This window comes from Stigmatopora argus, chromosome 3 (assembly GCF_051989625.1).
Source record: "Stigmatopora argus isolate UIUO_Sarg chromosome 3, RoL_Sarg_1.0, whole genome shotgun sequence".
NCBI lineage: Eukaryota > Metazoa > Chordata > Actinopteri > Syngnathiformes > Syngnathidae > Stigmatopora > Stigmatopora argus.
In genome coordinates this window covers 13,731,914-13,758,924 of record NC_135389.1, presented here as the reverse complement: position 1 = coordinate 13,758,924, position 27,011 = coordinate 13,731,914, and the positions used below count along the sequence as shown (strand labels likewise).

General features: G+C 39.9%; 2 protein-coding genes across 5 annotated transcripts in view; both read right to left on the bottom strand.

Moving 5' to 3' along the window:
- The window catches only part of syt7a (synaptotagmin VIIa), a 69,719-nt gene extending 60,389 nt beyond the window's left edge, over nt 1-9,330 (bottom strand). The window contains exons 1-3 of one of the 2 annotated variants that reach the window (XM_077595634.1): nt 9,182-9,330; nt 8,991-9,064; nt 7,957-8,207 (exon numbers count right to left, since the gene is read on the bottom strand). In XM_077595634.1, the coding sequence (XP_077451760.1) occupies nt 7,957-7,990 (34 nt within the window). In that variant the 5' untranslated portion in view covers nt 7,991-8,207; nt 8,991-9,064; nt 9,182-9,330. Of the gene's footprint in view, nt 1-7,956; nt 8,222-8,990; nt 9,065-9,181 lie in introns of those variants that run through there. The other variant, XM_077595631.1, reaches the window with a different exon arrangement.
- A 6,589-nt stretch (nt 9,331-15,919) lies between these two features.
- Nucleotides 15,920-26,893, bottom strand: slc25a22a (solute carrier family 25 member 22a). 3 transcript variants are annotated; one of them, XM_077596192.1, is made up of 11 exons: nt 26,657-26,893; nt 20,903-21,113; nt 20,696-20,821; nt 20,547-20,602; nt 19,222-19,312; nt 18,646-18,700; nt 18,014-18,074; nt 17,631-17,775; nt 17,393-17,547; nt 17,244-17,319; nt 15,920-17,156 (listed from the first exon to the last, which is right to left on the bottom strand). In XM_077596192.1, exons 2-11 carry the CDS (start codon nt 20,920-20,922, stop codon nt 17,003-17,005), a joined length of 939 nt encoding a protein of 312 aa, XP_077452318.1. In that variant the 5' UTR covers nt 20,923-21,113; nt 26,657-26,893; the 3' UTR covers nt 15,920-17,002. The 3 variants fall into 3 exon arrangements, with proteins under 3 accessions (XP_077452318.1, XP_077452320.1, XP_077452319.1); XM_077596194.1 differs by lacking the exons at nt 20,903-21,113; nt 26,657-26,893 and adding an exon at nt 19,854-19,931 and having other exon boundaries at nt 20,696-20,764; XM_077596193.1 differs by lacking the exons at nt 20,903-21,113; nt 26,657-26,893 and having other exon boundaries at nt 19,854-20,602; nt 20,696-20,797.
- Between the last annotated feature and the right edge of the window lie 118 nt (nt 26,894-27,011).

The window sequence follows — 27,011 nt, the reverse complement described above, 5'->3', positions numbered from 1 at the left end:
GTGGAAGAGAGAACGAGGGCGTAACGCTAAGGCAGCCAAGCTAAGGAGATGGCACTCACACAGCCCAATCTGTCGGTCGCACTACCTTGCCAGTTAACAGAGGGTGGGGGCTCGCACAAAAACCACACACTCCTTACTAAATGCCCGGCGACAGTGCAACTACAATCACAAACGAGATTCCAAGCATGCACTGCAAGTTTGGGAACACGCTGTACTGAAAGCAAAGCCTACATCGTCTGCCAGGTTTTTGTTCTTTTCACACTTGATATGAATTCTACTCAGTTCAGTAAGATCCGTTTGACAGAGATAAAGTTAGTTACTAGACTTACAGAAGTGCTGTTCCCTTTCTGGTTTTGTTCTTTCTTTTGATGACAAACTATCAAAGTGTGGGACTCTCCGTTAAAAATGTATGGTGGTTTCCAGTCCATTAAAGATAAGACGACCTTTTGATTGATGAGCGGTGCCACGTCAACACAATCACTGGCTTCCAGTCAAGTGTTTCTCTTGTGTCACTCCATTGTCTATCACCAGAAGCCATTTTCTTGTCCAATGGTCACCTCCACAGTCTTTTAAAGATTAGTCAAATGACAGCTTTCAGCATACTACAACAATGGTGCTCACGTCTTTATGAAATCATCCTGTGGAAAATTGTTAATTAGCCTTCCAAGTGGTAATGACGTCTGTCAACATGATCATTTGCCGGGAGTCTTTATGTGAAAGCGATTTGTGGGACCACAAGAGGTTTCACATGGATTAGTGATGGTGATTACCTTTCATAGGATAGGCTGAGCACAGAATGGAACAAGACCCTGACGAGGTGACAAATTAAAAAAAAAAAAGAAGGGACTCCAGGGCAGCTGAGAAAATTATGAACTTCAACTCATGGGTCATGATAGCCACAATATTAACATTTGGAATAAATTTCTGACCTACATGACCCAATGTGATGTCCACATATATGTCTAAGCCAGTCCACATAAATTCATGAAGTGATAGATTAATAAAAATGTTGATTAATTCTTTTTTTTTAAATTTTAATAAATTAATAGAAATAGGAATATAGTCTGGTTAGGATTTCTTAAAAACACTGACGATTGTCTGTTCATTTAAAAGGGATTGAAAGCATTTCATCAAGTGCATCACAGATAGAATTCCATTTTCATGATGCTTAGCAGTGAAGAAAAATTAAATAAAATCCAATATATGAGACGTTCGGTCCATTTTGACCGGGAATCAAAATGGATTTGATATCTAACAATGTCATTGATAGCCAATAAGTTAAATTAGTCCCTCATGAAAGCTTAAAACCACTGAACAAGCCATTTCCAACTCCAGCACAAAATAGTGGTCAAATTGACAACTCAGGTGGGGTTCAATGTGACAGCAAAATTGAGCAAATGGATAAAAAGAGTGGTGGGGGCAAAATGGCCTTACGCAACATCTATAGGTAAATTTGAGGTGCCTCATACAGTCGTGGCAACACTAAGCTTACCAAACGCCTTCTTTTTCCCAGATATGCCCATTTATTTTATTCATTGCAAATATTTGGAAATTATTTGGAAATCGTAATATGGCGACAAAGGCCATCCTGTTGTTGTAAAAACAATAATAATAATAATACTGCAATCGGCTAGCAACCAATTCAGGGTGTTCGTCAACTACTCGCCAAAGTTTGTTGGGATAGGTTCCAACACCCCTTGTGAGGTTAAGCGGAACTGAACGTGAATAAATGAACCAATAATCATCATTTATATAATACATTTTTTAAACAAATTAACTTATTATTTGTGTCGTTTTGATTATTTTAAGGAGAGATATCTAGAAATGTACAAGGCTGTTCTACATCTAATTCCAAAATTGTAGAAAAGCTAAAGTCATTGGTTGTCATTGACGACGATATCCGTCCAATCCATTTTGACTGGGAGCAAATGGTCGCCACCAACCTCTCCTTGACAAAATGGACGAGCTGTCCATCACCAACAATAACAGCGAATGAATTAATTATGACCCCGTTGTTTATATTCCAAGCACTTTTCATCTTTTACTCTACTTTCTTCCACACGTACCGAGACGAGAACACGAGGCCTACTCTTCTTCTCTCGTCTCCTCTGTGTGACCTTGACTGGCTAGCACTCCAGGGCTTGTTCTTTCCTTCTCGCTCTCTCCCGCTCCCTCCATCTTTCCATGCACACTCCCACTTCATCGTCTGCCTCTCATCCGCTCACTATCTGTCACTCTAGCCCATCCAGCTGATATTTGGCAACGCACTTTCCTTCCCACCCACTCTTTTTATACCCCGTCCCCAAGACACACAGGAGGAAAGGACAGAAGATGGCATAAAGGGAGTAAAAAGAGCGAGAGAGCGAATGAGCCCACCCGCCTCCTCCCCCTCTGCAATCAAGTCAGCAGCGAGAGTCAGTTGTAAAAATAACTCCCGCTCACCGAACCTGTTATTCTTTGTTTTTGTGGCACATTTCCTGCCTTCGTTTAATAAGGGCGCAAACAAGTAACGAGACATTTTCGATCTGAAACGAAGGCCACTCTTCAAATCTATTCCAATCACGGGCACATTTACCATGAATGCAATAGGACTTCCTGTTCCATCGGCGGTTTTGAATCAGCATTTCTTTGCAGGTGTTCCGACAAAAGCGCCTAATTGCCGCCACTGCGCTATTGTAACCGGCTCCTCCGACTCCAAAATGTCTCTTGAGATTTTCCCGATGGTTTAGCACGCTAAACATCCATCTGTATAATAAATTGCAGCCTATTAAGCATTTTGAGTCTCCGTTCAAAGCTAAATAAACTTAAGCCGTAGTGACGGAGGGATCTATTAAATGTCAAATTGACACGCTGATTGTGCGCTCATGCAATTAGGCGATTCCTATGCCAATTCCTGCACCTTGCACAGTTCGGAAGGTCTCTGGAGAGATCGTGTTGCCACATGGCATGGGCAAACTCAATCTAATAAATTCCCTTCAGCCTGCTGTTGTGTAATATGACATTTTCCAGTGGACATCTGATATCGACACAGCAATTGCATACAAATGGAAGAGAGTGGAACTAAACAAAGGGAGGGAAAGATTGTACTTGGTAATATTCATTCCTCTTCTCAAAGTTACATTTATTTTAACACCCAGAGCGGATTTCTAAAAGATAATTTTAGGATCATTACATGTTGATAATTTCCAAATTTTGCTTAATGCTTGAACAGTGTATCCTAAAGTGTAAAAAAAGTCAGCATTGGATGTCTGAAAATAAGCCCTATAGAAATGAGATGGATCGCTCTGTATTTTTGCTGGAAAACAAAATCAGCATTTTTCCTCATAGTTGATCACAGAAATAAAGTTAAATTCCCATCTTACTTTAACAGCCCGTTTTAAGGCAGTAGAACTGAAAACAATAGTGTACACTCTTGACACTGTTTAACAACCATATTAATAAATCATATAATTAAAATGAAGCAAGGAAGCTTACTTCTAGTAAATCTATGGTTATTACTTTCACAATATGTTGATAGAGTTACAGGCCAATCTACCAGAAAACATTTTTATTGGCTCATTAAATGCTTTACTACTTCGGAGCCATTGACAACAATAGACATCCTATTCTGTTTTAATCTGCATTTTCCACACACATTGTTCCAACTTCATTGCTACAAACCGTCACAGCTTGCTAGGTTTAAAAAAGAAAAAAATATCTTTCTTGTCAAATCCAATCATTACGGCTCCATTTGCACCTCAAGATAATAAAACATGACTGAAAATGGGGAAAATGACAAAAAATGTAATCAATAGGTCAATGGATACCTCTAACTTGCTTGACAAACAAGAAAAAAAACTAAAAATGTAATGGAATCCTAAATTCCTGTGTTGCAAGAGGATTAAATCCAAGCGCATCTATTTACTAAGAGACCCTGAAAATAATGCACTCCACCTGAGGAGCTGTTTTAATGGCAGTTCCGCGTGCCAAAAGGAAGTCATTTGGATCAGTATCCCTGGCTGGAGGCTTGGACCTGTGCCCACAACTGTGGCAAACGTCAACTTAAATCAAGCAGAACCCTGACAGAATCAAATATAAATCATATTCAAGAGGTAGATAGTGCAGGGTGCCATAGCACTCATCTAATAAATCTCTAGCAATTTGTTCCCAATGCAACATTCTGTCTAAGATGACAAAATGAAAGCGAAAGAAGAAAAAAAAGCACACCGATGCTCTGGCTTCAGCTGGAAAACCAAGCGGGAGGGAATTGAAATACAGCTGACTTTTCACAAGCAAAGAAGCTCTTTTAATGTTGCTCATCGTAGCGGTGGAGGCAGCGTTGCCTGCGTGACCATTTCCCGCGCTCATTACTGAGTAGAAGTAGAAAAACTATCAAAAGCAACTGCAAAGCGGAAACTCCGTCGACTGAGACAAGGAACCGTTTCACGACAAACACATTTAGGTGGTATCATCATCATTGTTTCTCATGCAGACAACATTGTCAAAACCATCTCGGTTTTATATAGGACTGCCAATCCGTATATAAAATGTAGCCAAAAATGCAGGTGCGACTGTAGAGTATAGTGTCTGGATAATATGCTCCACAATTAAGAAATCTTAGCATACAACATTTTTTGATCAATAAGCGCAGAAGTGAACCTGATTTATGCTGACAGCGGAAAGGTGCCAATTGAAAAACTGCTCTAAAACATGCTGTCAGACATCTGGAATGTTCCAAGAAGCTAATTGCATAAGGTTGCTTTAAGGCAAACAAACATTGGAATGCATTTTGAACATCAGCCAACTCTCCAAATAGCTGTTGATTGTTTCCCAGTGGGCATAAATACAAAACTATTAAGCCATCAGACTGCAGTGACAATAAGAGGGCCGAATTATCCGCCCCATCACCTCCTTATAATTCTAGACAGTATTGACACAGCCCATTACATGTCTGCATCGGATTTGACCCAATGTGGTTTTCGGGCTCACGTATGATCAACATCTTTGACCTCAGAGCCCCCGTTAATCTTTCGTAATCGATTTCTCCCTCTCGGTGCCACACCACCTTGAGATGTGGGATGAATATAAAGGAGGCAGAAGGGAAACACCCGCCACACAAGAACGCCCTTTTAACGGAGTCAATTAGCAGCATGTCAATCAAGTGTCGAGCTCCCCAAACCTTTTCAAAGTCTCACTTCCTTAATTGGAACTCACAATTTGTGTCCACTGAGCTGACATGTGTGCTTTTTGATCCGAAATCTAACGAGCATAACTGTCATATTGACATTGGAATGACAGCCAAAATGCTTAATTGGAAAAGCTATTACAAGACTGAAAAGGTCTTGACCGCCCAAAAGTTCTCATCCATTTTCGGTCTTAGAAGCTCTGACATTAAGCGGCGGAAGGCAGAGTGGGAACATCGGAATTCATCGTTTCAACTAAACTACATTTCATGCATATTGGTCCCACTTTTGTGGAGGGATGTCAGAGGGAGACCACCTGACAGACATTAGTTCTAGTTTTGAACTAGCTAAAAAAAAATTTAAAAAAATCAAGAGCTTCAAGACACAGTCAATAAGCAGTTACACACAGTTGTAAGTATGTATGTAAATCAAATATGAAACTGTAAAAAGCTGACATCATTTGATAAGCTGTCCTGACAAACTATCCAAATTTATCTGCTACAGTGTTGCGTTGATGGAGATTTACGAGTTCAAATAAATACAGATAGACTTAATGTCATCTTTTATAGTCTGTATTGTGGGACTTTCTGTTCACAGCAGTCAACAAAAACCCAAATAGTATCCTCTGCTTGTATATATTTTATCACCAACAATTCGCAACTGGCAAATACATATAAGCACGACATTGTGTTGTTCTTCTAAGACTGCAGGCTATAAAATCAAAAGGAGATTTAAATGTGGATTGACACCTACAGAATAGAACAGCACTGTATAGGCTGTATATTCTTAATCAAATTATAAGGTGATGAACAAGACCCTTGCTGACAAAGACACATTGGCACTTATGTTATAGGTCGGCGGGTGAAAAAAATGATATGAGAAATGGTGAAATTAAAGTCTGTTGTAAAGAGGTTTTTGTGGAGGCTTTTCGCACATTCTGCAACACTTCCATTTTATGGGCTCCTCTGCCTTATGACTTGGAGGCAGGCAATATCTCATCATTCCCTATTGATCTGAATTCAACAAGATGTGTTTTGTCAAATGATTTTGCAATATTCAACCACTTGTACATCTCAGATTTACTGTGACTCAGAGTATCATTCATTGACTCAAGCTCAAAATCAAAAACTTCTGCAGCTTTGGTTTCAAGTAATGTATTAAAATCACTCCACATTTTCTTTGACGATCCAGCACAATCCACAAGTGTACAAACCACCAAAAACATGACTGGCAACTGGTCAGGCCTTCATTTACAGTAAAGAAATATAAATACAGTAAATACAGCCTTCACAGATTGCTCGGGGAATTGATAATGAAAATGATTGTCAACTTCATTTCCTGCGATTGGCTTGCAAGCAATTCAGGGTGTCCCCACCATTGTTGTCTGGGATAGGCTTCAGCACCCCTATGACTCTTGTGAGGATAAACAGAATGAAAAATGAATGAATGACCGACTGAATTTCCCTGAGCAAAAGATACGTTTGCTAGTGAAAAATGGACAATCCCTTTATCCCCAATGAACACCTTTGAGGTAAGTATAACATTGATGACGGTAACCTCTGAACAAGGCGCAGCCAATCATTTATGACCAAACAGCCTTCATTTGTACACGCTGTAGCAGTAATGGACACTCTGTCTCAATACATTTATTGAGCAATCACTCATTTTCATTAGAGGTCACATTACAAAGTACTATTTTCTATGCAGACGTGTAGAAAGGGAACATGTTGAAACCTTCTTTCCTCCAAGTCGCCAGACTAAAATAGACTAGCCCACAACACAGAGCCGATACGGTCCGCCGCCCTCACATGATTGCACGTACAGTACTGTACTCGGCTGTTCTCCAGTCAAATGAACAAGAACGGTTCCTCCTACTCTGCCTTTTTTATGCACCCTCCTCCCTTTTCTCCTCATCCTCTGGCTTCTTTGCAGCAGCAGGTGTCATTCTAACCTGACAAGTCACTGGTTGCAAGCGGTTAATCTAACATACTTTATATTCCAAAAACTCCATTGAATTATTGAATGACAGCTGCCAGCCCTCCCAGTCAACTCTATTACAGTCAATATATATCGTAATAGAATGCACTGTGTATTTTTTTTAAAAAACAGAGGTCTATTCCATTTTGACGGGGAGAATTAAAATGTATATGAAAAGCTCGGAGTGACGGCCATAGAGGTCCAATCGATTTTGAGTGAGTGGGAGAGGCTGTCAGCGATCAGTCACTGGATTGGACTTCAATTGCCGTCAATGGCAACCAAGAGGTTGAACGGCAATTAGCATTACGTGCAGCGTTCCAACAGCAGGGCCCACTAGTGGTGTGTGATGCGAAGAGAAATCACGCCTCAGAAACACATGGGAGATTACTCAAATATGCCCCCTCCCATTCCTCACCACATATACACACACACACAAATACCCAATTTTTTACCCTCATGGATGCTGCCCAGTTCTCTCCCCCAGTCAATGCATATACATCTGGATGTTGTTGGGAATTTTTGGATCACTTTGAATTTGATGGAAAGGGGTAGCGGAGGTGAGGGGGGCATTTGACCTTGCATAGTGTTGTCCTTAAACATGTGCAAAACATTGCAATGACACTGGCGCCCCAACAACAGGTCAACGCGCACGCATGATGCATGGGGAGAGAGGCGGGGTACGATTGCACAGTGGACACATTATATAATGAGACCCGGACGAGCACTTTGAGAAGGACGTCGTCCCTGACACACAAAAAAAAAAAACACCTCGAAAGTGTCGGGGTCACCCCACCCACCCGACAAGATCGCAGCTTACCTCTGCTATTGTTCTCCTCCCTGTTGAGATACATGGCTCTTGGAGTTGGCGGCGCAGGCGACGCTGGATGGAGCTGGAGGTGGAGGTGGAGGTGGAGATGTCGAGCTCGCGGCGGTGTCAATATACTCCTCAACTCCTCCTTCGGTGTAGTTGGAGCTGTTTTATTGTTGCCTCGCTCCTGCGCAGCTTCTCTCTCTTTCGCTGTCCCCCTCTCTCTCTCCCTCTCTCTCGGCGTTTGTGCGCGTGTCCTCCTAAGAGTCAGAGTGTGTAGGTACAGACTGCTGGATGCTCTCCCTCCTCCTCCTCCTCCTCCTCTCGCCTCCTTCTGACTCCCTCCTTGCCTCCCAATAAGTAACATCTTGCTTGCTCACATGACAATCTAGAGAGGTGGTGACCCCCGTTAAACGATTGCATTTGTTTTGTCCACTGCATGGGCAGATGACAAAATTGCTGAGACATTTGATTGGTTTCACCATCAAATGACGATCAAGTCTTTCTCCCATGATCTTTTGAGCTCTGCTTGGGTGTTTGTGATCATTCATTCATTCAATCATCTTCCATAAAACTTGTAAGGGTTGCTGGACCCTATCCCAGCTGACTCAGGGGCAAAAGACAGACTACACCCATAGGGCACAAAGAGAGACAGACGACCATTCACATTCACAATCACACGGCCAGCAGGAATTGAGCCCGCGCCTGCCCACACTGAAGTCAGGCGAGTGAACCTCCACAGTCTACACCAAGCATGCGGCTCCTGGCCAAAATAAATGCAGCTCTTTGCTTCTTAACATATTTTGTATATACTGTGGCTATTTGCCTCATAGTTGATGTGTGTGTTGAGGGTTTACACTTACCTTGAAATTCACACATTGTTGTTTTGTAAAGGGAAAAAAGTGTTATGGTGAATAAAATAGTGTGTTTTGTTTGTGTGTATGTGTTTGTCTGTTATGGAAAATGTCAATTGCGCATGGGGACGATTTGAACACAAAATGTTCATTTTCTATCAAATTGAGCAGTGTACTGCTTACCCTTACCGAGTCAGTTTGCTGGTCACCTAGAGTACATTTTGGGGTTGTCCTTGTCCCTCACCTTCTTAAAACTTGTTGTGCTGTAAAAAAATGATTATTTGCCACATTAGCAAAGATTGCCTCATTTGGTTAAATGTTATACAACTTTGCAACACATTACAATGAAACTAAAGGGGATAAGAAAGGTGGAACCCCACCTACTGCTGCAGGTCACACCACAGATGGTGGTCAGACGGCCTCATAGACTATTAGACCTCGCATGAAAAGACCCCAACGTGTAATCCACCACTTTTTTTGTGCAGGGGTCACCAACTCCAGTCCTCGAGGGACCTTATCCAGTCTGTTCTCTCCTCAACCACACCTGGATCAAATGATCAACTCATCAGCAAGCTGATGAGGATCCTGATGATTTGATTCAGGTGTGTTGGACATGGACAAAAAGTCAAAATAGAAGCCCTTGGTTTTAGACGTGACATTGTCACAAATATTTTCGCACCAAGCAGTCACACTGTCAAAAGGACAGGGTTGACTTCAGTAAAACCATAAAAATCAATTTAAACCCAAACATTCTGTCGTATTTTGTATTTGTTCTTCTTCTTCACAGAGTCTAAATCTGTAAAAGACCTTCTGGGAAATGACACAACAGATGGAGTGAAACCGAGAGAGAGAGAAAAAAAAATCCTAAAGTATATTGGCATTTAGAGTGCTTCCAAAATAGGGTGATGATGAAAATATGATACTGGAATGTTTTTGATGGTGTCCGGTGGCTGTGTGTAATCGCCTGTGTAAATATTCCATCTTCCTTCTTTGTTGCTCTCACTGATATTGCAGATTGCAACTCAATCTGAGCAGTGTTGTACTGGATGGATGCAAAGGCTTTGGTGAGGAACGATGGCACCGCTAACAGTAAGCCGACGCTCTGTCAATAGAGACGGGAAGGTCGTTTGCTTGCAGTATCCTGCGGTGATTTTCATTTGATAATACTGTGTTGTGCGTCGCTCGCTGTGTTTTAACACTGACAATCTGCGCTCATTTATTCTGGGAATCCTCTGCAGACTCTTTTGGACCTAGACCCCTTTTATTGTGTTTACATCCTCATAGCACCTGTCACTGTTGTCTCCTCGACCATCCATGTTGTCTTCATCAACCAGCCCTTTAAAAAAAATATCGGATTCCCTTTTGGTTTATTGAGGCATCACCATGCTGCCCCGCTTCTGTCAACGCTCTGGATTTGCCTTCATTTTCTCTCTTAACACCCATGTATTTCCTTAATGAAGCCACCACCATAATTGATGCTGTGTGTCAATTAATCACTCTGTATATTGTCTGTTTAATTCTTAAAGCGACCATTTAATTAGGTTTAACATTGGCACTTATGTAATAAGTCTTTGTAAAAATTACTGCATGCCAGCAGTAAAATAACACAGAACTCAGAAGGGACATTTTTTTCTGTTGCTTTCAGTATATTATAGGACGACTCTATTTTGGGAGATGGGTTTGCTCTGTTTTGACACATCAGCCCTGGAATTAAAAAATAGGTGTTTTAGGGGTCAGATTCCTTCAAAATGAATTGAATATTTTCAATTGTAATTTTCCTGACAAAATAGTACATGAACTGAGGTTTTTGGAGTGGAAATTGATCCCTTTTTTTTAGATCATGGGACCTATTTTTATAGAAATATGCAAGAAAAATATGCTTTAATTTAAAGAAATTTATAGAAATATGCAAGACAAATATGCTTTAATTAAAAAAAAAAACAGAACATGCTAAGCCAGAGCAGAAATTCAAAGCTTCAACCTCAAAACCAATGAGGAAAGACGCAACTGCTCGTGCATCATGTTTCTTGATGACATTTTAATTATGCATCCACCAATCTATTTTCTAAACCACTTACTGTAATATCATTGGGGTCACGGAAAACTCGTGACCTACTCCAGCTGACGTCACTCACCAATAAGAAGGCACCGACAAATAGAAATAAACAATTATTCACATTTTCATTCAGATCTAAGGGTCATTTAGTCATCATTAGGCATTAAGTCAGAACTCTTACATATATTATTCATCTTCCCTGAGGAAAATCCAATTCTTCGGTCACTTTTGGGCCTCTTTATATCATATAAAAAATAAAAGGAGCCCAAACGAACCTTTTTTTGCTTTTGTTTTGTATGGAACATTAACTAACCTTATAGCCTTTCTTCTTATTGGAAATAAAGTTTTAGTGCAATCCTAAATCAATGAAACAACTAAATATTCAATGTCATTCCATCCAAGTTTCAGTTTTTGGGTTAACAAGACATTCATGAGGTGACTCTGCAGAAAAAAAAGACCAAAAATGGTGCCAAAGATTAAACCCTGCCATACCTAGGAGCACAAATACTGTGTGTGGCACTTTATGTGTGTCTGTGTGTTGTTATATGAAGGTGGTAGCTTATAATTATTCGGCAGGGTGCCTCGAAATTGCACCCCTGGAAACTAATGCTCTGAAGCGTAATCTTGAATACGGTGCAAACAGTGGGAGATTAATAATGTATCACCTTCTGCCATAACATCACTTAAGCCAAAACAGACTGGACTCACGCAGGATGGAATCACTGACCCCCAAACAGGGGGTGGGAAATATCGACCTGGAAAAAACACATTTCATGATATTTTCAGAATTAGACTGGTTTTTTTAAGTAGAGCCTGCAGAGATCAAAAACACAATAGCTGCTGGATGAGTATGATAGCAAGTACTAAAAGCTCAGTTTTCACCTGTAGTATAAATAACTAGGATACCTCTTGCCATTGGATTCATACAATTTTTTTTAGCACTCTACTGACCCCTAACGGCTTTTGGGGGTTAGGCAGTCACTTGTGGGGGATTGTGAAGTTGGTTTGCCCTTGGTTTCGTCATTGACTGACTGATGGTTTATAATGTGTGTTTTGTTATGTTTTTTAATAATATTTGTTGGCAGTAACCAAAGTTTTCAACTTTAAATATTTTTTGTTTGTTTAAGATGAACCATTTCATTGATAGTGTTCACTTAAGAGGACAGTTTTTACAGGGCAAGTGAATATTTTGGTCATTAAAAACTAAAATATTAAATATATAGATAGGAAGAGCACACTCATTTCAACCCCGAGTAAGACTCTAAAATTGAGTTCTCTTAAAAATCACAATTTGGGTTAATTCTCCATAAATAATGCTTTAGATAAGAACTCATCCTAAATCTCACGGCACCCCTATAATTTGCTGATCAACATTTCAGTATAATAATCAAATAAAGACTAACAATTTTGAGTCAGTCCTCAATACTGTATTGAAATAATTGTGTGTGGTGTATGCACTGCGTTCATAGTACTTATTAGTTCATAATTGTTACTATGTGTCAAGGCCTGGTAAACTACGGTATAAATTATGCAAATGTTTACTTGTGCAAACTATTCATCCAAAACTTTATCCAATGCAATTGCAATTTGGATTCTCCATTGTAGCTTTAAACATTCATGTATGATTGCTAGTCTAATACTTTCAAATGTGTTCACTTTTTTATCCAGAGGCCATAGTACATGTTGCAAAACCATTGAATTAGTTTAAAAAAAATAAACTATTGAATTAGTTCCATTTTTTTCTTGAAATCATCAAATTTTTAAGTTCCATATCCAGATTGTCATTAAAATTTTCAAGTGACCCTCAACCAGACAGTATGTGACAATGAAATTTCCCAAATTCGGGATGAATAAAGTTATCCAATCCAATATGTTCACTCAACTGACTTTGGTGCAAACATGTATGCCATTATAATTATGTGATTGCTCGTCCCTTTACATGTTTTTTTATGATTGACTGGCAACCAATCCAAGCTGTTGTCTGCCTCTTGCCCAAAGTCAGCCGAGATACTCCAGCTTCCTCTTGACCCTGAATAAGCAATAGAAAATGGATGGCTTGAATTTCAAACACCTTCGAGCTGCTTTCAAGTGGGTGTGAATTATTGGTCCGCATCAGGTACTGGTGCACCTTCACATGCTCTCTCCTTTAAACAACGAAGGCCACAATGACAGAGAAAGAACATTGCAGGACCTTGAAAGCAGCCTCAGACATGGGTGTAAAAACAAACATGACCCTCACTCATATAGGGACAGTCAGTTTATTGAACAACAATTTGTGACAGGAAAAACTACTTTTTGAACATGGCATCGTAAACAATGCATAGGACGTGGTGTCAATCACCGCACACAAAGATACACACCTTCTTTGTCATGAAAAGTATTGTTGGGGGGATTGTTGTGTGTTAAAGTGCTGTGTAATGCACATTTCCTCTCAAAGGAAGTGAACAGAGGTTGTGAGGAGGGCTCAGACCCCTGAAAGGTTGTGAAGGTCATGTTCCTACATTATTGTGATGCTGACGTTAGTACGTTTATTTTTGTTGCTAGTGTGTGTCGCTTCTACTTATTGCATATTTGTGAGCTGGTTTTGTGTACGTCTAAGTTTTAGGTGAACGTGTAAAGCAATAAATCTTTAGATCATAAATGTTTGACTATGACTAAATAATACATCTTTTTATATCTAAGTTACATTCTTATATTTGATTCATTTAGAATATGTAGGCAATATATATTTTGTGGATAACTGTTCATAGTGCACACCATCACATGGGTTAGGGTTTTCTCAACCCCACATATAGAAACTCTTTTTATGGTTTTCACTGGACTCAAATACATTTTGCATTGGAATCTGTGTGTCTGCACACTCTTTGGGACTGTTAATCAAAGGGTGAAATCATGTGCCTTATTCCTCCTTTGTGCTTTTGTTACTACCTAACACTCAAAAGTCTTCTCTGCACGAGGTGATAGGGATTGCACACGAGTGTGACAGACAGACAGACAGAACAACAGAAGCAAAGAGAACACTACACTTCAGCTACATCACTACACTGCCCATACGCACGCACGCACGCACGCACTCACATAAGCCAAATCACAAGATCAGCAATAATTCATGACATGGGTAAAGCTTCATGGTTTACACAACATTGTCTAAACTAAAATATGATAACAAACGGGAGAGCATTTAAAAACAATAAACAACAAGATTTCAACCAAATAAGTGTGATCACAAGAACAGCATTCATGAGATAAAGATTTGGAATGTCAAAAAAGAGCACAATAGTGGATTATGGAGATGAACGCACGTAAGCAAATTTTCCCGTGGCTCAGCTGTTACAGTTATTACAGCAGGAGGTGCCAGCCGACCTTATGGCTTTTGCTTTAAGACTGCTGACAATTGCTTGCATGAGATTTAGTCACTATCATTAGCGGTGTCCCCGTAATGGAGGGAGAACCGGTCAAAAAGGCCGATGTTTCATTTCAATAGGGCCAAGTGCTGTTGGCTTGGAGCTTATTATAGTCCTATCACCATTATAGACCGCTTCATTTCATCCGGCTGAACAACACCGAGACTTGTATGATCTATGAAAAGCCACTAAGCAATTATTCAATACCCTTAATGTCCAGCTTAAGGTCCATGTACCAGTACATCTTTTGTCCTCACTAGTAAGACCATTCAGTGTATGAGGAAGGGTTATGGCTTACTACTGCTTTCCATGACTGTATGAGATTTCTGCACTCTAGAACGACAACTTCATTGGCTCCTATAACATTTCTCTTTCAACATGTTATTTATTTATAAAATATATAACAATTTAGCACTAATTGAGGAATGGCATTTATATGTGGAGATCATAAAGTCCATAAGGAAAATAGTTACATGTCTTATAAAGGGTTTGAATATACATATCGTACATTTGATATGTATATAGTGCAGTCAATTGTTTTAGCTTCAGAATTAAAGCTTTGAAACCTGGAGCTCAAATATGATTTTGGACAATGTAACTGATGTCGATCAAGATATTAGTCGCACATGATTTTCAGCTATCGCATTTTCGCCTTACTAGCAGTAACATGGTTTTTCCTACTTAGAGGCCAATGTATTTCTACTAGCGAGGAAAAAGAGCACATAGTAAGTACTATATATCACATGGACAGAAGGATAGAATTCATGAAATGATTTAACTTTATAAGAAATGAAAGCTCAGTACTGGCACCTCTGAGCACGTGTGTCCGATTGCATACACCCATTGGCATGTGAGCGAATATTTGATAAAATTCTTTCATCATAACACAAAGTCACCTCCAGATGGATATGATGGGCATGAGAGGTAGATGTGCAAATAAGCCATCATGTACAAAACAAATAATATTTTCCAAAGCATAGACTTCCTACCATCTGCATATGTAAAATATAGTCAAGGTGGACAGGTCAATACTACATAGAAACATACAGTGCCATAAAACCTATAGAAAGAAACATTGATAAATACTAGTTACGCCCACATACTATAGAACACGTTAAAAAGTTGCATCTGATATCTACAGTGCAACAATACAGCAAAGTGGGCGATAGAGCGGAATGTGATTAGATTAAAAAGACATCAAAGTCACCTTGATCTCCGGTTAGATAAATCAATGGCAGGGATTTAAAACTTTCATGCATACATTGAAAGATAACAGGGATCGCTTTCCAAGGCAGCTTAAAGCAAACGAGCACATCCACAAACATGTTTGATAAACAAAACAAATGATGGTTTGATTTTGGATTTCACAATTAAAGTTAGTAAATAGCTCTTTGGGCCCTGCATGGGAATTCTAGTTTCGATACGTGACATATATGGATCAACATTTCTGTAAACAATGAGTGAAAATTGCCATCATCGATAACTAGCTCTACTGTCTACAAGCATTCAATCTTTAGGTATGTGTGTGTTCTTTTACCATAGCCCACTCTGTCTCCAGGCTACACAACACAAAAGGATCTTTCAGATTAAGTGAACAGTAGAACCATTGTGTATGCGGCAGACGGAATCAGATCTTCTTTAAAAGAGAAGGGAAAGCAAACAGGGTAATAAAAGCCATTGTATACTTTAAGGGATGTGGCTTCTCTGGTGTGCTGCTATCACATCAACACTTTCCCTGAACGTACCTGCTCTGAAAAGTGATAAACACAACACACTCTTAACCCAGGTTTAACTTAAGTCTGTCACACATAATAACGATTGTGAATACGTCCCCCCTGCTGTTGTGAAAATGGCACATTTGCCTAGATTTGCAAGCTTTCACTGCTCTCGCCACAAGTAGAAGCGTGAGCTGTTATCAGCAGCCCACACTAGTTTCTTAGGCAGCGCAGATTCTCCAGGATGACACATCCAAATTCATCATGGCCAGAAGGGATGCCGTATAACCAGCATTGTCAAGCGTGTGGAGGAAATACCAGGAGACAGACAAATACACCTATACAGCACTGTTAGGACACTCGTGCGTTTTTTATAGATATTATGGGAGTTGCTTATAGGCAATTTATGTATGATTTGAGATTCTAATAAACATCTCTTGTTATTTCTTGTCAAAGAATTATATTATGTCATCTAAATAAAGAATTTACCCTGGACTTTACATTACATTTATCCAGTGTTCCCTTTATATTTTTCCGCAATATTTGATAAAACAAGAGCATTGGGAAATATCCTGAATAGCGCTATTGGTAAAAATCTCGATATGTGTGCTTGTATTAATCTATTTATGTTTGTCACATTTAGTAATTCCAAGAGGATCACTGTTTTAAACAATCAGGTAAATTAGAACAGCTTGCAAGACTGCAGCAACGAAGGGCAGGCAGTCAACCTTGAAATTTCGATGATATAAAACGACGCATGTTGTCATTAAAAATTCAGCCTCCCTCAAACCGAAGCTGACATTTTTAGCTTTGCATCAGGACTGATGTGCGCCACCATAGGCAGCTAGACAACAAACGGAGGCTGCCTCCTTCACCATTCAGACATTCAAGACAATAAATTCTCAACGAAACTTGCGCATAATCATAAAAAATACCAACAAAATGCTCTGTAAGAATGAGATGACTCTTCACTCAGGTGGTGGTGTGATGCGATCTGGGCGGGAAAGGCAGAAAAGGATATGCTTCCTAGTTGTCCTTTTTAGGCAACAAGCTTAGAAGATACTCTCCCACGCCCAGGAAGTAAACCACCTGAGCGATGCCAAAGAGAGGCGCGATGACCAAGGCTCGACAGTAGGCCCCCTTCAGGAAGGCTGCTGGGCCCTCGTTGCGCAAGATTTTCCTTGAAAGACCATGAGGACAAAGCATTACACAAGCCGGAGCCACAAACATGAGATAAGCGGCGTCAGTTAAGACACGATGAGATCACCTGATGCAGTCGGTCACTCCGCTGTACGTGTCCTCTGCGCTCCCCCGGTTCAAAGATTGAAGTCTTGTCTTTATCACTGTAGCGGCCAAAACGCAGGTCGGAATATCAAGTCGGCGTCAATTACTTTGGCAGGCTGGCTCCCCACTTACCGTCGACTGGGTTGACCGCGACGGCAGCAGTGCTCCCAGCTAAGCAGCCTGAAAGGAACGACACGTAGAAAGGAGCGGGTCCTTCCGCACCACGCTTTCCGAATGTATTCAGGTTAGCAAAAAGAGGGAAGTAGATGATGGAGAATGGAACGTCCCTAGAAAACAGAAGACAATTTAAATTTCATTGCATTACTGAGACTAAGACTGCAGGTGCAACTTTTTTTTTTTTTAAATTTACCTGAGCAATGTGGCACCCAGGCCCTTGTATAATCCAGCAATTCCTTTTTCCCTCAGTAATTGTCTGGTGAGCTGCATTGCAGTTGGCGATTTGGGTTCCACGGTGCCCGCTGGCACCGATTCTGGCATCAGTTTCCTCTGTGCCGCTAAGAAACATAGGAAAGATTTATGAGAGAAAAGCAGTGCAGTTAATCTGGTTACAATTATTCATGAGTTTAATCAGTACCGGTTTAAACAAAATTCATTCTCTAGTCAAGTCTTGGTGATAGTTTTTTTGTCTTGTTTTTTTCCGTTGCAATGTACTTAGATGTCCACATAGAGCCACTATTTCTCCAGTTTACGCATCTACACAGAGCCACAATAACAGTTTTTAAAGTGTCCTACCAATACGTCCAGCATCTTGGAGCTGAATTTTCAACATCTCCATAGGAGTGGTGACAATAACCTGTAACAGAACATAGTATAAATGTTCAAAGTATTATTTCACAAAATATGATTGAACTCATTGGTGAACCCAATCAAGCTCATAAATTAATATGTTATTTATTGCATGACATTGCTGACATATTGCATGTGTAACAATGTACTTTGTCAAGTTTTGAGTCACCGTTAGCTAAATGTCAGACAGATTTCCTATTGTTATTGGAACAGGGGTAACCACTGTTTTAAGAATGAGATGGTCCCATTTGAAGCTACCATCTTAATCCAGGGTTAGCTTCATTTAATCTAATAATGTTCTTGGGGGTTCAAGTCTTTGCCCTCATTGATGAGAACGAACAATTATTTGCCTTTGAGTCCCATGCTGCACGTGATGAGAAACAAAAATGCATGTTGCATATCGGGAAGGATTTCACATTCAGAAACAAAGAATATGCTTCCAACTCATTTACATATGGTCTTGAGTCATTTTGCTTCAGGCATAGACAAATGAAGGTAAGAGCTGGTGTTCTGCAGGAGGCAGCAGTTCCAGATGGAGAACAGCAGGATTCTATCCAAGCGCCACCTCAATTACTCACCTGGCAAGTGCCTGCACCACACCCAGCCAGCATCTCTTTGAGCAAAGTGAGCTTTCTATAGGCAAATAAAGACAAAAAATGCAGTTTTTACAACTCGAGCATAAGAATCAAGATTTATATCTAGAGTTGAAATAAGACTTTCCGCCACCTGCGACTGTTTGACAGCCATTTCAACAGTCCGGACACACGGGAGAATAAATAATTAACAAGGTTCCGGTTCAGTCAAGTCAATCATTCATCAGCCTGAATCTATGTCACTATAGCGATGGAGTTACAGCTAGTATATCTCATGGGGGACAAAGAATACCAAACCCAAAGGCATGTAACTACTGGTGAATATGATATTTAGAAGTGTAAATAGGATTAGACATTGGATTACTGGTCTTGCATACAACTAACTCCATAGGCGTTAACTGTTACCATGCAATGTTTGGCATCTCAGTGATGAAAGAATAGCGGAGGACTAACTGAGGCCTCTGTTGGAACACAAACAACTAACGTGTCACGTTACATGTTAGCAAAGTTGCTGATCACTGTGTGAAATTGGGGCAGCTGAGAAATGTGTTAACCCCTCACCCATCCTTGGAGAGGTGATGCCTGAAGAAGTCATTGGCCGCCAACTTGATGGCTTTTTCTGGTGTGACCAGTGTTAAATTCACCGCCGCGCCTTGGAGGGGAGAGAAGTGGCAAAGCACAAATGATTGGAAGGACACAAAATAAAAGGCAGAAATAATGAGGGGATTTTTTTTCCAAATTCAGTGGAACCTCTAAATTTGAAGGGCCTTAATGTCGTATAGTTCAGAATTTAAATAAAATAATGTAAATAGGATTTCACCTGTATGGGTGCATCTGAATATATTTCAATATCTTAAATTCTAAATTTGAGAACTATTTTAATTCAAAATGTGAATCTCAGATATGCATAGATCACTGAGTGTGGTGCAGCTGGCCTTGATGGCTGGAGCTATATAATATGAACTTTAGGTGTTCCTTAATGGTGACCTAATTAACCAAATTGTAAAAAAGAAAAAGGAATCACCAAATAGTTCTTTTTTGTGTTGTGATTCTACAACCATTTTACTTTTTGAATTGAGCTGTACTTGAGAATGAATTACCATATGTTTTCCACTGTTTTGTAATATTTTCAGATGCACATATTTAGCACTTTTCTACCTTCAAGTTACTCAAAGCACGGATTCCTCATTCACCTAATGATGATCCAGGAACAGGAGTAACTGGGGGTTCATTATCTTGCTCCAGGGCACTTCCACGTGGTCACGGGAGGACTGAGGATGAATGTGCAACCTTTGGTTGGGAGACGACCACTCAACTACCTGAGTCACGGTTCTAATGTTGCACAGAATGTCAGCATATTGCGGTAAAATAGCGTACTTTATGAAAGACTGACTCTTACTGTTTTAGAAAACCCAAGTAGATTCATGTTTACTCTTGCATGACGGTTAAATAAGTTCAAAATGAGTTTAAAAACTGTTTGTATCATGAAGGCAGTTTCAGCGTAATTTTAAATGTCAGTTTCTCCTCCGTCTTCACTACATTGTCAATAGGTGCCAATGTATGTAGTGGTAATGGTTGGTTGTCTCTTTGTGACCTTCATTTGGTCAGTCAACTAGTCCAGGCTGTCCCTTGCCTCATATAGAATCAAATGGAAGCGACTCAAGCTCATCAATAAATCTATTCAGAACAAGATTAAAAAATGAATGTGTGAAATAAGTGTAGCTAAAAAGCAGCTCATTCCCCCATTGATCAACATTCTTGAACGAATTGTGTTTGACCTCAGAGGTTCCACTGTTATTGCCTGCAGTCATCAAAGCAATTGATGCCCTTTGCCCTCTTGCTTTCCTATTTTTTTAATCAAATTTTCCCTCAAATTCCAAACTTACCTCTATACATCCCAAAGTATCCCTCTGACCGGATGGTCTTGATAAGGCAGTCTGACCTGAAATAAAAGAATCGAACACAACAACAGGGGAAGAATGAGACACAAAAGCGCTGATGTCAGGTCTTGCTTGACGTGTCGAGGAGGACTTACATGCTGGTGTAAAGGCGAGATCCATTTTGCTGATTTTGCAAGCGAGTTTTTGCCAAGTCGATGGGAAACACGCAGGTAACTCCAATTAGACCAGCGACACCCCCATTGATCAATTTGGCAGGCAAACTATAGAAAATGAGACAGAAGCGTAAATGCGCAAGATAAAAATAAGGCCAAAGTCCTTTAGTATTTATAGCACTACCTTACCTGATCTGCTTGTCAGCCATTTATATGAAGCCCTGTCTCCTCACTGTCGTGTCAATGTGTCTGTTAGCTTTGGACGGTGGGAACAGTCGCGTTATTCAGTGGGCTGTTTGTTGTAGAAGGGTCTTTCAGTGGACTCCGATGATGTATTCTGAATGATGATTTTTAGTGTACTTTGTCTTATGACGCTACAGTCGTTTAAGGTGGAGCGTATCTGAAATGAAATGCAGGGAGATATTTTAATACAATAAACATGTGATTCAATTTATAATCATATTAATTCCATACATTGAATACTGTATGTAGACATCAACGCAAACTTGAACAACAATATTATGCAATATACAGGGTGCTCTGGGAAGAGTCCGAAAAGCCAACACAAGGTCAAATGATTTAAACGCATTAAATTTGGATTCATTACAAAATATTAAAGAAGAGCAACTATCAGACTTTGTGGGTTCAACATAAGTAATAATTGCTTCACTTTTGGCTGTGTTACTCAAATTAGTAATAGAAATGACACTTAAAGCTGCCATAGTATGGTCCTACGTACAAAGTAAGGCATTTTATTGTTCCTCTTTCAACAATCATTTTTAGCCAACACATTAAAAATGTTTCTAAATTGCGCCCTATTTTTGGAACAGTGTTCCAGTGTGTGAAGATGCTTCCTTTTCCCACTTTCAATACCCCCTCCCCCTACTTCCACCAATCGCCAGTTGCCTCTGTCGGCGACCAAATCCCGCCTCCGCCTAGTAATGCGCTTCAGTCACGAGTCACGACTCTCAGCTTTTAGGAATCACGACCCGGCAGAGTGGTGGGTTTCTTTGTATACCCCCCACATTGGCAAATATCAGTCGGACGTAACACTGTGCTTGGACAGATTGCACAAGTGTGGATGTTTCCATGGTAGATAACAAGGAGGCAGCTGTAGCTCAGTGTGTTTGGCTTGTACAGCTTGACGCCTCCCCCTCTAACCTCCGCCAGAGGTGGAGAAAAGAATGTGTGTATGTGGAGTTAGGGGGTCAGATTAGGTCTTGAAGTTGCCTCTCTTTCGACATCTGACACAGTTTTTACTCTGTCAATAAAAACATACATTACAGCTTTTAATCTTAGGAATATAGTGAAAAGAATTCAATGATTGTCAATGGATTTCTGCTCTTTCAGCCTCATCTCTAGGTTATTGTCAAATTAAAAAAAGGTCTACATAAATATTATAAGTCTGGCTTGAGTATTATTGGGTTGCTCACCAATCCACAAGTCACCCACAAAATTGCCATTGTTCATCTTTTGGTCATGCCTGCAGCTTAATGTGTCCACTGTATTCCATCACGACCCATAGTGTGCCCCCAGTTTTTTTTTGCCCTCCTGTGCTGTCATGACAGATGAGTCTGTATGAATGAGACAAGCGGCCTCTGTGTGGTCATCGGTTGCTGACAAAATCTCACAAGAGTTACATTTTGGAAGCGAATTAATTCTAAAATTACTTTTCAACTAACGCAACAAAATGCATCTTTTAGAGCAAGGGTGTCAGACTCGGGTTGGTTCGCGGGCCGCGTTAACGTCAACTCGATATCATGTGGGCCGGACCATTTTAGATATAATATTTAGATATTTTTTTTATAAATGGATTAAAAGAACTGGATTAAAATCCCTGAATATTCAGTTTTTTAATAGATCTAAAACAATGTTTATTTTAGCTTTTTTAGATATTTTTAGATTTTACACACAGAAAAAACACAGAAAAAATGGATTAAAAATGTACAATTATTGATTTAAAAGGGGGAAAATCAGGAAATTTAATGTACATCTGTACTCTTCATTTTAATTTGATCCTAAAACAGAAAGTCGGCACTCATGATTTACTTTCCCGGGCCACACAAAATGATGCGGCGGGCTAGATTTGGCCCCCGGGCCGCCACTTTGACACGTGTTTTAGAGCCTACTCTTCAGTTGCAGTTATAGGTAAGCAAAACTTTGCCCCAGAGAATAAAGATAATTATAATCCAAATGCAACATTGGTTTCCTCTGATATGCAGTCCCTGTCAAGGTCATTAGTGAAGCTATCACATTAATGCATTTCACAATTTTCCTTAAAAACAATGATTTTTTTAGTTTATGCTGTAACTGTCTGGACAGGTTTGCCAAGTTTTCCAGTTTTGTTTATCATTTACACACAAAGGATAGCCCATAGGTTCACCATACTAAAATGTTATAACTTAAATTACTTTTGTGAAAAGAGAATTAATAACAGAAATTGAAGGTCATAGGTTTGGTACAAATAATTCTATAAATAATTTATTTTAAAATTGATGGTGAGTAGAAAGCTCTAAAAAATTTAACGACAGGTCTATAAACGTATTAACTAAGAGCTACATACATAATAATAGGGGGAGGTAGAAATTGTAGAGTTGTATATATTTTTAAATCCCAATCATTTTGAAGGGTTAAGATTTGGGAATTGTTCAATTCAAACAATGTTCAATCTCACTCAGGGCAACATGTGAAAACATAAAGACAAAATATTATTGCTTAATGGACTAAATGCTTTTAACCTGTTTAAAATCATCAAGGTTGAAGAATACCTGAATGGCCTTTGTATCTTACAATAACTTTTAGTCACACATTGTAAAAGTAGTCTCTGCTGCAGAACCTTGAACTCGGCATTTAAAGGTGCCATTGGACACGTTCAATAAAATTGGTGAATGCGCCCACTGACTGCTGCTGCAGATAACAGCTCCGTTGTGACCCTTGTTCATCATTTCAACAATGAGCCCATAAATACTGCTTCTTTCACGAAGACAGTGCCAGCAAGCAACAAAAACAACGCCTGCAAAATGTCATAATTACACAACGCAAACGATTATAAAGGCAGTGTATGCTGTAAGTAATTAAGTCATTTCTGTCCGTTATTGAAAAATAAATCAATATATTTAAAAAACGGTCATCTTTCAGAGACATGATTAAGTATCACAAAACACAGGTTACAGTAATTGTGTTGTGTGCACTATGAGTTTATGGTCATCATAAATCAGTTGCTGTTGGCATTACTCTAGAAAATAGTTACATTATGTGTGCATGTTTGGTAATGATAACGAAAAGGAATATAGCGTCAAATAGAACATTGCATATAACATTCCTAAAATTAACAACGTTAACTTGTTTGTTACTATTAAAACATTGTGAATTTGTTTTATGTATGTTTGAGTTTGAAAAAAGATAATTGACAAAAAAGAGTTTATGTAAAACAACAAATACAATGTATTGTTTAAGGGGAATTAAAGTATAATTACTTTACTGTAAGAATTCGTTCCTAATGAGAGATACTGTAATGCAAAAAAAACCATTGAAATTCGGCAAGGCTTAAAAAGCAACAGATGAACAATTATATTTTTGTCAAAAGATTTTAGAGATATGCTAATGCACTGGGCCAACTGAAAAGAAAGTCAAAAGTATGCACTTTTGAAGTGTCCTACAAGACTTAAAGTGACATTGAGTTTTCTTTTGCAATGCAGATAAGACCCCCCAAAAAGTGTTGGCACAGCTTGATTACGCTGCTTGATTTGATCAGCTCAGATTTGTGTATACATACTTGAGAACGCGTAGAAAATGTTTAAAAATAAGACATAGTTGTAGATTCAAAACCTAAGAACACCACGAGCAACTTTACAAGCAAATTCCTTTCACTCATTCAAATCAAAGTACCTCGTGCGTCACGCCTCCTTGGCTGCCTCTCGGTTCTCATGTGGCAAAAAGAGTGGAATCGGACCCTCACTCATTGACAGTGTGACGAAGTGAATCATTACAGGAAGTGGCCCAGAGAGGTCACATGAGTGTGCATTGACACAAAACGTCAGCAAAACAAGCCCAAAAAGATAACTATACTCTTGCCGAATGGGTGGTTATTATTAATGACAAATGGGGGATTTGAAGTGCTGCCTGGATAGTTGTACGATTTCTATTCTATTATTTTCTTGATCAACAACTTTTCTGAAAACGGAACAAACTCTTGACAAGTATCTTAAAACTGTTTTTTTCAGTGATGCTTTTGGGGTTATAGACGTTTTACTACAAAGAGTACATTTTACAGGTCTAACTCAGCATCTATTTGCTGAAGCGGCTGGTAGTTATGTTTGTTCTGGTGGTGATTTGCGAATTTGTATCTATTTTTGGACAGCACGGCAGAGAGAAGCGATTTTTTTTGGTGTCACAGATAAATCGGATTCCGCCCCTCTGTCGCCTCCAACATGAGGATTATAAACCAACTCGCTTTGCAATTTGCCTCTTGGTGCAAGTGAGAGTTATGAGCTAGCCAAAGCATCAAATTCCCTGCATAGGTGCTATGTGTGTGTTGAAGAACTACCCTGTAATGTTGAAAAAAATCATGTGTGAAGCCACGCATACAGTATCCCTAGCTAGCAGACCTTTCACTTGCCTGCACGACAGCATTGGGAGTGAGCCTGCCTCAAGAAAACACACAAAAAAACCATACGCTGGAGCATCTGGTTTCACTTATAGATTACAACAACAAAAGCTTGAATGACCTGAATGATTTTCACAAAGCGAGAGCCGAGCGTCAAATCGCCACAAACGCATATAGTCCAAGTGACATTCAAAGTCCTTCCCTCAGGGATTTTAGCATGCTCTAGGAATGTTGTATATAGATTAAACAGAGGGAAAAAACAAGCAGTGGAGGACAAAGGATGCCAAAAAAAGATAGATAAATAATAAATAAATAAAAGAATTGCTCCAGATGTATGAGATGTCACCCTACACCACGAATGGCTTTGCTCATCAATAATTCCACGGCGCCGGGAATGTTTTACAGGGGCAGCAGGTCTCATGAAGCCATACTGAGACTACATTGTTGGCCTTCTAAAACCAACAATTACTGTAAGTCTCTCACATTTGCTTGACCTTTTCAAAGTACAAACAATACCCCTCAATTTAGATAAGTCTTCAATGACATTGCGATTTACAGTACAGTTCGCCATATCAGCAAAACTGACTCATCCAAACGCGAGTGATTAGCACATCGGCCTCGCAGTTCTGGGGTTGTGAGTTCGATCCCAGGCCGGTCATCGCTGTGTGGAGTTTGCATGTTTCTCCGGGCACTCCGGTTTCCTCCCACATCCCAAAAACATGCAGGGTAGGCTGGTTGACCACTCTAAATTGCCCCTAGGCGTGAATGTTGGTCCGTCTTCTCGTGCCATGCGATTGGCTGGGATAGGATCCAGCACCCCGCGCGACCCTTGTGAGGATAAGCGGTTCAGAAAATAAATGACTCATCAAAATGTAATGTGACAATCGGTGAGACAAAAAAGAGGAGGTGGGCTCACAATCCACTACAATCCCCCTCCATTCATGCCCAAATTGTACATTTTGTAAAATATGCATCACAAAGCTGGTTGCAACACCTGTCCTCCCAATGCGCACCGGTAGTATATGCAATATATGATCATAACGCTGTAAATAGAAGTTGTCTTCCTCCTCGCACAGCTATTAAAATGACAAAGATGAATAAAAAATAATAATGAAAAAAAAACGGCGAGGATGTCGCTCGCTCCCGAACGCGAAAAGCACGGATCGTCGTTTCTCCCCTCGAGCGTTTGTGCATTTTTCTTCAGATGACGCAGTCGCGTGATGTTATGAATACATTAAATATGCACATGTCGATTCGGAACATTGGAATGGGCATCTCTAAGAGCCAGACCGCCGCCACATTGACGTGAAAAATGGAGCATTGGAGAGACTACATACCGCAAATATCTGCTCCCGGTTAACCCCTCTTTCTCCGGTATCGATGATCACAAGGGAATTGGAGCTTTACGCTGAAAATGTTGTAGCGACAAAGCGGCTAACCACCGGTCTTACTAGCATCGGAGTACCAGGAAGGGAAGAAGAGGAGGTGGGAGTAAGGTGGGGATGGAGGAAGGGTGGGTGCTTCGATGGTCGGGAAGGTAAGGGGAGGGGGAAGCTGATACTGGATACGTACATAGGATGACTTGAAGTCAATGGAAAGGGCATATTAAAAAGAGCCCTCTAGTGGGTTTGAAGTGGAAGTACACTCGTTTTCTACGTGGGGAGGAAAAAAAGGTATAATGCTGGGGGATGG